This window comes from Clarias gariepinus, chromosome 10 (assembly GCF_024256425.1).
Source record: "Clarias gariepinus isolate MV-2021 ecotype Netherlands chromosome 10, CGAR_prim_01v2, whole genome shotgun sequence".
In the NCBI taxonomy this organism is placed as follows: Eukaryota; Metazoa; Chordata; class Actinopteri; order Siluriformes; family Clariidae; genus Clarias; species Clarias gariepinus.
In genome coordinates, this window is record NC_071109.1 from 10,525,364 (window position 1) to 10,538,177 (window position 12,814).

The 12,814-nt window shown below is 41.1% G+C and overlaps 1 protein-coding gene across 1 annotated transcript in view; it reads right to left on the reverse strand.

The window, feature by feature from the left end:
• mgat4b (alpha-1,3-mannosyl-glycoprotein 4-beta-N-acetylglucosaminyltransferase B) overlaps positions 1-12,814 on the reverse strand; it is a 157,624-nt gene that overhangs the window by 44,823 nt on the left and 99,987 nt on the right. Inside the window, exons 5-6 of the mRNA XM_053505478.1 lie at positions 8,210-8,256; positions 6,130-6,243 (exon numbers count right to left, since the gene is read on the reverse strand). Coding sequence (XP_053361453.1) covers positions 6,130-6,243; positions 8,210-8,256 — 161 coding nt within the window. The remainder of the gene's footprint in view (positions 1-6,129; positions 6,244-8,209; positions 8,257-12,814) is intronic.

Genomic DNA, 12,814 nt, shown 5'->3' on the forward strand with positions numbered 1-12,814 from the left:
ATCCGCCTGTCAAAACTTCTGTCCGCAAAGGAGACAGCGCAACTCCTGATTCTCCATGTTTTCAAGCTCCATGGCCTTCCCAAGGACATTGTCTCTGATCGTGGCCCACAATTCACCTCTCAGTTCTAGAAGGCATTCTGTAAGCTCATCTAAGTCACCCCAAGTCTGTCATCAGGATTTCACCCACAATCCAATTGGCAGATGGAGAGGAAGAACCAGGCCCTCGAGGTCGCTCTGAGGTGCATGACCTCCCGGAATGTCGCCTCGTGGAGCAGATTCCTGCCCTGGGTTGAATATACCCACAACTCCCTAGTCTCTTCTTCTACCGGGTTGTCTCCTTTCCAGTGCTGCCTGGGTTACCAACCACCCTTGTTCCCCTCTCAAGAAGAGAAGGTCCGCGTCCCTTCTGTCCATGCCTTCATTCGCCACTGCAGGAGGACCTGGTCTCAAGCCAGGAAAACGCTCCTACGACAAAGCAGAGCTTACAAGAAACAAGCAGACTGTAGATGCTCTCAGGACCCCAAATACAGGATAGGGCAGAGAGTGATGCTCTCGCAAGCTTTCCCCTCATTACATCGGCCCCTTCACCATAACCAAGATTGTCAATCCTTGCGCTGTTAAGCTCTTGCTCCCCTCTACGATGCAACGGATAAATCCCGTAGTGTCCCAGCTACGTCGTCTCACCTCATGCCCATTAAGTTTGCTGATAAGTTGCTGTTATTCATCTGCACTTGGATTCACCTCGTTCCGCTTCGCCCCATGACACGGACTGTAGTTTGTGAATGTTGACCGGAGGTTTTACCACATTCGTAAAAACGGGAATAAATACCATGGTAATCACCATCGGCCTTCACGGCCCCTAGTGAACTACAGCGGTTCCTAGTCGGATGGATGAATGTAAGTTAATAATGGTGAAGTTCTATATTTAGTCAACAATAAAAGGAAATGTAGGAAAAGGGTGGCTCAAACAGTTAAGGTACTGGATTACTAACCAAGGCTCTTAATAACCCTTTCTACTCCAGGGTTGCCATCTGACCCCAGCTTCCCATATTTTACTATGCTGTAGTGTACATGTGACAAACAACTAAATCTTAATAATAAATACAAAGTTATATTTTAAGTCAGTTCAGTCGAGCGGACGAATACGACATTAAATCAAATATGAAAGTTGATTGGGCAACAGAGCATTGGCATCTGCACACATTTACCAGCAATCATGCATTTATAGCAAAACAAGCTCTCTAGGGAGTGTATCAATCAGTCAGCTTACTGTGCAAAGCTGGGCAATGATTCAGACACACACACACACACACACACACACATACACACACACACATACATACATACATACATACATACATACACACACACACACGCGTGCATAAAAGCACATGTAGTTGCAGATCACTACAATAACTATGGGTCTGAAATTTTATTGAGCGCTGTAATTTTAAAGAGAGACACGCTAAATCACTACACTAGCCTGATCTGCTTACTCTACTCTACACTCTACTGTGATTCTAAACATAATAATAATAATAATAATAATAATAATAGAAAAAACAAAGCTGAACATCTGAATTAAAGAGAAGGTTACGCATACTGTATTCTGGCCGCTACCACACGTGCTAAAGTATAATATCCTGGTTCCAGGGTTTGCTTTTTAAACTGAAGAAAGAATCAGAGCATTTTCTATAGCGTTTACATCACAGACATCAAACAAAAGCACTTACAAGTGCCTGGATTGGAAAAGCAAAGGAATTTGTCTCATCAGTGTAACACAATCATAATGTGTGCATGGTATGTAAGATATTTAATACACACTGCTTACATTTACAGCTTACTATAAGGGTCATGCATTTTTATGTTAATATACAGTATGTGCAGTATAAAGTGAATATCCTTTTTAAGCACAACCTAGGCAAAACGATGAACTGAATTTAAAATATTTTCAACAAACTAAAAAAATGTAAAAATAAATAAAAATGGTCACATAGGCAAAGCAAAAATTAACAGGAAAAAAATAGGGATAAACATGATTATGGGTTTTTATGGTTGTTTTTGGTTGTTTGACATTTTCCCCACAACATTCCTTATATTCCTTTACATGTTATAAAAGAAAACTTTCGTTCTACCTGACATATCCGAAAACCCCCAACATATATATACTGTACATGCTAATATATATATAACACATATCTGTGACGCTTGGGTTTTAAGTTAACACAGGTATCAAAGCTTCCCCAAAGTGTGTTCTGATACCCCCCAGATAATGCAGTTGTTCATACTGTACTTGTACAAACTATCATGATACAATCATAACTGTGATCGTAAATGAGTTACTGTTAAGCCACGCCCACCAGAGTAACATATCTTTCTGTAAACATCCCCCCCCCCCCCATTCTGATAAAAAATTTAACCTGATCAGGCCGCATCTGGCTAGTCTGATTGAACTATTTATTATTATTATTATTATTATTATTATTATTGGAATATTCATTCATTAAAGCGCATCTAGTGTATGGAATATGAGGTTTCTACCTTAACAAAAAGCTTTTAGTAAACAAATAACAATAAAAAAGTATAATCATTGTAAAAATGTAAGCTATTTAGGTAAAGATTTTTGGACACCGGATTTCTGGAAGATTTACTCTATTTGGCCTGCAATGACATTCCATCCAAATACATACACTTCAATATGGAGTTGGTCCCACTTTTGCAGCTATAACAGATTCCACTCTTCCTGGAAGGCTGCCCACAAGATATGGAGTGCTCCTGTGGGAATTCGTGCCCATTCATTGTGTAGAGCATTTATGAGGCCAGGCACCGATGTTGGACGAGGAGGTCTGGCGAGAACGAGAGTCTTCGTTTCAGTACATCCCAATGGGGTGGACGTCGGGGCTCTGTGTGGGCCAGTCAAGTTCTTCCACAGTAAACTCATCAAACCATGTCTTTATACTGTAGATCTTGCTTTGTGCACTACTTGGGCATGGTCATGTTGGAATAGAAAAGGGACTTCCCCAAACTGTTGGCACAAAGTTGGAAGCATAGCTTTGTCCAAGATGTCTTGGAGTCCCGAAGCATTAAGATTGACCTTCACAATAATTAACAGGTTTGTCCAAATACTTTTGTCCATATAATGTATACAGTATCACACCCTTATGTATCCTTCTGTTCCAGATTTATTCCCCCTTTTCTGTGAAACTATCCTAAAAGGCTTTTTGCTCAGCTGTTCGAGGAGGCCTGGAAAAAATTCTGCATTACAGTTCATCAAGGTTTAATGCCAGGCCACTGTACAGAGCACATTGTCTATCATACTGTATATGAATGTGATGATCAGTTGTCTACAGACTTTTAGCCATATAGCGTATGTTACTAAGCTATACAGTGGAGTCCAAACCAAAAAAGATACAACTCCTGTGTTTTTACTTTTCTAAATTGCTCTAAATGAAGATAAGGAGAAATACCCGGCACGATCGATACAGAATCTGCGTTCAAACTCAATAGCAAGCAGGTGGCGTTAAGTCCTGAAGCAGTGCGAGGCGAAAAACACGGCGTGTGCTTATGTAGAATGGATTCTCTCCTGTCTTGCTGATTCGCTATTGATCTGTCTGTCTGCTTGATGGCTGACTGATTGGGCCGTTTGGCCAATCAAAGATTGATTTCCTCATCACGCTCTCTTGACTGAATTCGTTGGCCTGGTGTGTGTGTGCGCGCGTGTGCGTGTTCGTCTGATCCAGAAATATGTGTCTCTATCTGGCACCATATTTTTTAAATATGAAAAAAAATAAAAAAATTAGAAATTGCCTGGCAAGAATCGTGAATATGAGAAATGCGTCCATGTGTGTGTGTGTATGTGCTGAAAGCCTTAACGTTTATAATCCCTGCCATACCGAGCTTGTGTAACCCAATAAGTTTTTCACTCCTACACTTTGGGACAGATAGAAAATTTGAATTCGAACTGATGCCAGAAGATGCACTGCTACTGAGGAGCATGCTTAGCTAACGCTCGTGTTGTGCTTTTTTAGATTGTGTGCTTTATAGTGTCACTGGCACACGTGTCACACACGTCTGGAGTAAAACAACACCCTGTTTAACCTAAGCAGCAGTGCACATTCAACATGCTGTTGGATACCATTACTGCATCTTTCTTTTCGATATAAAAGTATGTACTGCAATTAATGCTTCCTACTCGTACATACATACTCTCAATTACTAAACATCTAACCATGGCACTCATTTGTTGCCATTCTAAAACCATGACGTTGGCTGTCCCTATGATGCTCCTATTAAGGATTTTCAGGCTGTGGGAACATGTGATCACTCAGCCACAAGGGTATTAGTAAGGTACGACTGACATGCAATTCAACGTTCCAATCCATCTAAAATGGGATCAGTGGGGTTGGGGTCAGGACGCTATGCAGGACATTTAAGTTCTTCCAAAATTAAACTTGGCAAACCATGCCTTCATGGAACTCGCTTTGTGTGCAGGGGGATGGTCATGCTGGAACATGTTTGTGAGTCTTAGTTCCAGTGCCTCCGAGTGGCGCAGTGGTAACGTGCTTGTCCTATGATCTGGAGATCGCGAGTTCGATTCCAAGGTGATGCTGTAACCTCTCGCAGCTGGAGGTCTAAAGAGAGCTGATTGGCCGAGCTCTCTCAGAGGGGAGGGATGAGAGGCACATTAATCACAGCTCTACAGCCAATTAGGAGCTCATGCAAGCGGAAGGAGTGGATAGCGCTGTCCTCCGAGTGTGTTACGCCGTCCCCAACAGTGCGTGAGTTCAGAAAAATGCGGTCAGCTGGCGTCACGTGGTTTGGAGGAAACACGTGAAAGTCTTTGGCCCTCCTGACTGAGTGGTAGTAGCAGCCTTAATGTGGGAGCCCCCTAGTGCCGGGGAGGGATTGGCCACAACTAAATAAGAGAGAAAATTGGGGGAAAATCCAAAACAGTAAATCTATTTAAACCAAATAAACATGCTTATTAAAATATTAAATTACACTTATGAGGATGGATCCTATCATTCGGATTTCTTCTTTTTGATTTCTCGTGTTTACCTTGTTCATTGTTTGATGAACAAAAAAAATGATGTATTTACGAAGGGCGTTCAAGTCAAACCATGAATCACCATGAAGGTGTAAACCTGATTGACATGTACAGAAGTCCTCAAACACAGTACTGTGATGAGTCTCTTTAGCCGTAGTAAAACATTTGAACATTTTAAAGACGGTCGTACGTCCGTAAAAGGACGATCCCGACTGAGTGGCGAACATTGAGCCTTATCCCTGAAATTCGACAGATAACTTTTGACTAACTTGTTGGAGAGACGGTTCTGTCTGTGAGAATTATCATTCACAATCAATCACCAACACCACTTGCACATTACATGAACTCGGCTGGAAGTTATAGCCACATCCCCCGTACAGTCCTGACCTGGCTCCAAGCCAATTCCATATGTTTGGGACATTAAAGGAGTTCCTGGGAGGCCGGCGTTTCAGACATGAAAACAGGCAGTCTGATCATGGCACCGGTGTACTGAGAAATCTTTCTATCTTCATGCTATCCGAGCACTAGTCAAACACTGAGGTAAGTGCATTAGTGTAGCAGGGGATTATACAGAGAAATAAATACAATCTCATAACTGTTCTGTGCTCTGTTGTTCTGCAAAAGTCCCTGTTTTACTTGAACGCCCCTTGTATAAAGACTATGTATTTGTGTGTGTTTTTACATGTGCACAGAGTGGAGCACTAGAGAGCGATAGAGGTTACTATGGTTCAGTAAGCTCTTCGATTGGCTTCGCCTCTCTGCTCTCTGTAAATCTGCCGTGTCTGTGTGTGAGAGAATGGAGAGAGAGAGAGAGAGAGAGAGAGAGAGAGAGAGTTTGTGTGTGTGTGTGTGTATATCAATGACCAGTAACGCGGTCCGGTGTGCACTGGGGCATTAAATCAAATGGCAAAGCAGGTAGCACCTGTTCTTGTCACTGACTCAGACAAGGACAAAACCCAGAGACCTGAAAATGCACTTACTCACCCACCCACTCACCCACTCACTCACTCACTCACACACACACACACACACACACGCACTCACACACACACGCCAACATAAACACACTTCGGTTTTATTACCTGACTCGTTCTTTAGGGTCACCAAACGATTCCTTGAGGTGGGAGAAGTCTGGATAGAAGTGGACAGATGGAGAGATGATCTCCAACAAGCCTGACTGGATTTCTGCTGGAAATCTGACAGAAGAAGAAAAGACATATTCGATTGTGTGTTTTGTTATAGTTTTATTTTATTACCGTTTTTATGTTGATTGTGTTTCGCATTACGCCTTATAAAAGAGCTCGCTTTGGCAGCACTGAATAATGACAGGCTTCCTCACAAAGCCTGAAATGGAATGAGATTGAGAAATATTAGGAAAGAGAGAGAGAGAGAGAGAGAGAGAGAAACAGGAGGGGCAGAAAAAGATGGGAAACGATGACGCAGTGACTAATAGAGGAAAGTGAAATGAAGCTATAATGATGGAGCAGTGCATTAAATAAATCACAGAGGGGAAAAAAACGTGTGTGTGTGTGTGTGTGTGTGTGTATAGACAGTAATAGTAATGGATGGTTAGCTACAGATATAAACAGCTCTATCAAAATATTTGAGCATGTTCTTAGTCTCTCTCTCTCACTCACACACACACACACACACACACACAGTCACAAACATGCACATGTGGCCAATTCGAGAAACACTAAACACACTCATGCTTCTGCACAAACACTGATCAGCCATAACATTAAAACTAGCCGGTTCGGATTGTGCTGTGTAAACTAGGGGTCATGGGGGTGGGGAGGTTTGGGGGTGGGGGGGTGGGGGGGGGGGGTATCTAAAGATTGGATTTCTGTTTGTTCTGGGCGTCCCATGGCTTCTGGATTGGATTTTGGAGAGTTTGGAGGCAGCCTTGGGTTCTTTGCCAGCTGGCTCCTGTATGCAGCAGGCTGTGGTGCACTGGGTGTTCTGGTGTCTATCTTATCGTGGGCAGCACTGAGGGTTTTTTGCTGATCTGTGCTGCATTGGCTGTGGGATCGGACCGAATGGGCTGGGTGAGCCTTGGACGCCCATGTTCCAGTCACAAGTTTCCTGATCAAAATCAGCATTGTTCGGTCGCCTTAATGATCGGTGTACATACATACATAAAGATGGAAACGTTCCTAATAAAGTGGCCTCTTGAAATATATTATACATGATGTGGGTCGTAGAAATCCCAGCACATAAACACTACTAGAGTATATAAACAACATGATATGTGTTTATTTCTTTGTATGGAGAATGTTCTACACAGGTCGACGTGCATGCTGTTGCTATAGCAACAAGCACATTAATACAAGCCGTGTGTTTGGATTGTAACTGGCACTAACTGTGAGTCAGCTGCTGTTCTAGAACATTAATCAACACCTTCTGACCAATCAAAATGAAGAATTCGGTGCTATGGCAAACAAAAAACACACTTTCTACTATAGAAGGAGTGCAGATTTTATATACACACACACACACACACACACACAGCTGCTGCAATAACAAGACAGCTAAAAAACGTAAGTAATGATTTTCCCCAAAGCAGACACTATGCTACCGAATACTATAAAATGCAGTAATCGATGTGTGTGTGTGTGTGTGTGTGTGTGTGTGTGTGTGTGTGTGTGTGTGTGTGTGTGTAAGTGTGAGTGTATTTGTCGTATCAGGTTTTCTGTTCACACACAGATGTAGTCACATCTGGAAAATTCTAAATGCATAATCCTACAAATATGCCATGCACGGTGTGAGAAAATGACACACACAGATACAAAATACAGCCCCCACCCCTCACACACACTCACACACACACACACACACACACACACACCCACCCATTCCTGGCTATTATGCCAGGAATAAGCAGTTTCCTAACATAGAGAGAGAAATTGGTTTGGGAGAGATGGTCTCTCAGTACACCCTTTCCTTCTTTCTCTCGTTATCCTTCCTTGTTTTCGGCACTCGTTTCCACTAAGGCCCCAAAGAGGAGGCTGAAGTCACATGGTCCTTGTTTTGTAAGTGTGCACACTCCTGAGGCACCAAAAGGGAAACTACACAAACACACACACATGCACACACATGCACAAAAATAACAAGCAATGACTAACAATAAAAAAGGCAAACTAAAAGGAATCGAGTACTTACAGGCGCTTGAGGTTGTCAGCGACGCTGTTGGCGTACTGCTGGTCCGTCTGCAAAAGAAACGGAGTGCAATAAAAGCGCTGCCTTCACACGTTCAGCTAGACCGCAACAAAACGTTCTGTCCGTTTAGAGAAAGGAATATTAGCCTTGACACGAATGCGGGACCGGTGTCTCTGTTTAACTGCTCCTCCCCAGGATAGGCTGCGCTGTGTATTAATGATGAATGCATGAGAAAATCGAAGGTGACATTTTCTTAGACACAAACACAAAGATACGTAGACGTGTGAATCTGCAAACCGAGCTGACCATGACATCAGGACTTATCACATCGTCAGCGTTTACTAGACAGGGTTTGTTGGCGTGACCGGAGTTCAGCGGGACCGCAGACACAGAATGATGAGAGGAAAAGGAGATAAGGAAACACCTGGAGACGCTCAGAAAAGCAAATCCTCCTTTTTAAGGGACGGATATTTAGCGGATATTTGCATGGTGTTAGAGTATGGAGTTGGTATGTAAGGAAGATGAAAGAACAAAAAAAAAAAAACAGCAGAAGATGCTGTTAATGGAAAACAGTCAATGCAATGAAGTCTGGTGTGATATTACTGTTTCAGCCCCAAAGCTGGAGAACAGCATTTCCCTTAAGAGCTGTATCCTTCCAAGATCAAAGCTGATCAATTTTCTGAATCTAACTTGTATTTTTATTTATTTATACTAATCTAATTATCAATTTACAGTCACAATTAATATTACAAAATGGGCATGAAACTAGTTACGCTACTTCATGGTTTGCAAAATGGAATCTATAAAAAATTCAATTTTGCTAAATAAACATTTGCCGACAGATTTCGATTGCATTTTTACAAAACCTCTACCAGACAAAGCTCTAGGAAATACACTCTCTGGTTAAAAAAAGTCACCATTTCAGGAGGGTAGCATTTTCGGGCTGCATTAATAAAATTAAAAAACTAATTAATTGGAGTAAAGAGAATAAACAACTAAGGAGATTTAAAATTATGAGAACTGGGTTAAGAAATCATAACGTTATCAAAACCTGGAAGGATAGTGCTGATCCGGCTGATGGTGACATTGCATAATTAAAAAAAAAACTACAGTAAAAACCACAGCTACAGATCTGGCTATTAAGAACGCACGTTCGAGAAAAGGAATCTCGCGAGCTGCCAAATATAAAGTTTGGAGCGGTAGGAAAAGGTCATGTGATCTGATGAGTCCAGATTAACCATATCCCAGAACGATATGTGCGTGATGGTAAGAAGGGAAGCACATGAAGCGCTGCACCCATCATGCATAGTCCCACTGTACAAGCCTCTGGCGGCAGTGTTATGACTGTGATCTGGGGTTACTTCAGTTGGTCCAGTCTGGACGGAGCAATGTTATGTGGCAATAAAATGAGGTCAGCTGATGACCTGAGTGTGCTGAATGACCAGATTATCACATCTGAGGAGTATTTCTTCCATGATGGCACGGCTATGTTCCAGGACTCACATTGTGAAAGAGTGGCTTTGGGAGCATGAGGAATCATTCTTACACATGAACTGGACACCACATTGTGTGTTGCAAATAAAGATTTATGGTGACTGAATCAAATCTTAGAATGTGCGACTTTTTTTTTTTTTTTTTTTGCCCAGGCAGTGTGTGACACAATATGACAAGATCGTGCCAATAAACAACACAGTACATGCCCTTTTCAGATTACTGTGTGCATCATCAGTGCTTACAGGTACCATATCCATACTCACACAGAGATAGATAGATAGATAGACAGACAGACAAAAGACAGACAGACAGATAGATAAATAGACAGAAAGATAGACAAAAACAGACAGACAGACAGACAAAAAGATAGATAGACAAACAGATAGATAAATAGACAGACAGATAGACAGGTAAATAGACAGACAGATAGACAAAAACAGACAGACAGACAGATAGATAAATAGATAGACAGACAGACAGGAAGATAGACAGAAAGATAGACAGACAGACAAACAGATAAATAGACAGACAGATAGACAAAAACAGACAGACAGACAGATAGATAAATAGATAGACAGACAGACAGGAAGATAGACAGAAAGATAGACAGACAGACAAACAGATAAATAGACAGACAGATAGACAAAAACAGACAGACAGACAGATAGATAAATAGATAGACAGACAAACAGGAAGATAGACAGAAAGATAGACAGACAGACAGACAGACAAACAGATAAATAGACAGACAGATAGATAAATAGACAGACAGATAGACAAAAGACAGACAGACAGACAAACAGATAGATAGATAGATAGATAGACAAACAGACAGATTGATAGACAGACAGACAGATAGACAAAAGACAGACAGATAGACAGACAGACAGATAGATAGATAGATAGACAGATAGATAGATAGACAGACAGATAGACAGACAGACAGACAGACAGATAGAAAGAATAGAATCAATAGAAAATATTGCAAAGCTACTGATCATTAAAAAAAACATTATTTCTGCTCTATGTGTGCTATATTTTCCTATGTGTGTGTGTATGTGTTTGTGTGTGTGTGTGTGTGTGTGCGTGATTATTTCTGCTATCTCCTCCTCCCCCTTTTTAAACTCATTTAAAATATATTAAACATGAAATATTTATTACATGTAACCCTACTGGGTTGTGAATACTTTGTTAGCAACATAATATATGATATAACGTTAACCATTTAACGTTTTTCGGAAATCTCTTCAATGACTGTGTTCGGATTTTATATATTATTTTGGCACGTCTAAACGAGCAAAGGCCCAGCCGAATCAAGAGAGCACGGTGCTAAGACGTGAACATTCTGGGGTTTGTTCCACCGAGGTTCGAACCTGCTCCGAGGACTGGCCTATAAATCCTTCTCCCTCAACAAAAAGCGTCGGGTTTAACTGAGCCATTAACTGATGAATAAATCATCATGCAATTACTGGGTCACACGGTCACGCTTTGGCAAGAGACGGGGGCAAAATGGCGTCGGCTTAAACGCGCTTTTCATTACGGCTCGCATGATGGAGATAAATGACGTGAAGCGTCCTGTTATTAATCAGACGAGCTGCGAGCCTGATCTGAAGGCACAGTATGAACTCAGAGTCATGCAGCATTCTTACAAACCCCGAGCAGTTCCTCACAGTGCTGTTTTACCTCACACATTCATGCATGTCTGCTCATCACTCAATCACGCTCACACTCTCTCACACATTAGGGAAGTCCATTTGTGTATTTCTTTTTCGTCCATTTCATGCATATAGTTCAAATCAGCATGGTCGATGAAAAGGTGAATTTTAAGAAAAAGCTTAAGAGAGAGAGAGAGTGTGGGAGAGAGAGAGATGGTGTGTGTAATGGTGTGTAATGGCAGTGTCTCTCCATTGCTCTTTGTGTGCCCTTTTAAAGTCGGGCCATAATAAAGATGAGAGATGGCATGTGCTTAAACTACACTTAGAGCTGAGAGTGGAGTCTGGGGACAGGACACACACACACACATACACACGCAGAGCAAGTCTTGAGTGATCACAGCTTCATTTATCCATTAACTCCACCCAGTTTGTTAATTAATGTGAACCTTTTCGCACAAACACCCTGGCGGTACTGTAAATAAATGAATGACTTTTTAACAAGTTGATGCACGCCGTCCTTAGAGAGCGTTATATACTCCTGGATCAAATGTCCATAAAAGTCTTTAAGTCTGCCACATTGCTGGTGCAACTGTCAACCTCAGGGACACTATTTCATCTTTTAAACTGCTTATGATGGCCTTCTAACTCATACTAATGTGTTTTACTTGGCAGTCTGTTGTCAGTAGTGAGGGTTGTGTTCATATGTAGTATTAACTTACATCACAATGCACTTCTCATGCGCGCTAGCCGCAGACCTTTGTAACACTGACTAGCTTCATTCTTATTCAATGTGGAACGACGTTCAGATCACTATTTATAATCAATGTACAGGGCCGTGCAAATGTTTTCCTCCTGTACCCCTCGAACTTTTCCAAATTTTCTCCCGATTTTCTCAATATATATAATTTATCATTTTCCCCTTCACTATCACATAAAATATCAATAAAACACTTTTACGTTTGTGGTTGTAACGTGACAAAATGTGGAAAAATTCAAGGGGTGTGAATACTTTTGCAAGGCGTTGTATGCAATGCAATTCTGAGATTTATTTTACAATAAAATTACAAATTTCAGCATTTTCTCATTCTGTGCCATGTTGTATGAAACTGTCCACTTCTTGATTAAAAAATTTTAAAAGATGATGAAAAAGTTCGTCAAAAGTAAAGTTCAGTTAAGTAAAAAAATAATAAAATCAGAGGAAGAAGGAAGTGTTTACTGGCATTTGCAATACAGTTTATTATACTGAATCTAGGCAAATTTAATAATATTGGATTACAAGAAACCAAATATATGATTATTAAACACACATGCACACACACACGCTCACAGAAATATATTAAGCTGTTTTACGCTTACATTTTTTTCTGTTAAAATGGCAGTTTATTTTGCTAGCTTTAAACATGAATTTCTAGAAAGAAGCAAAATATCAATCTGCTAATTAGATAAGTAAATGTAAAGC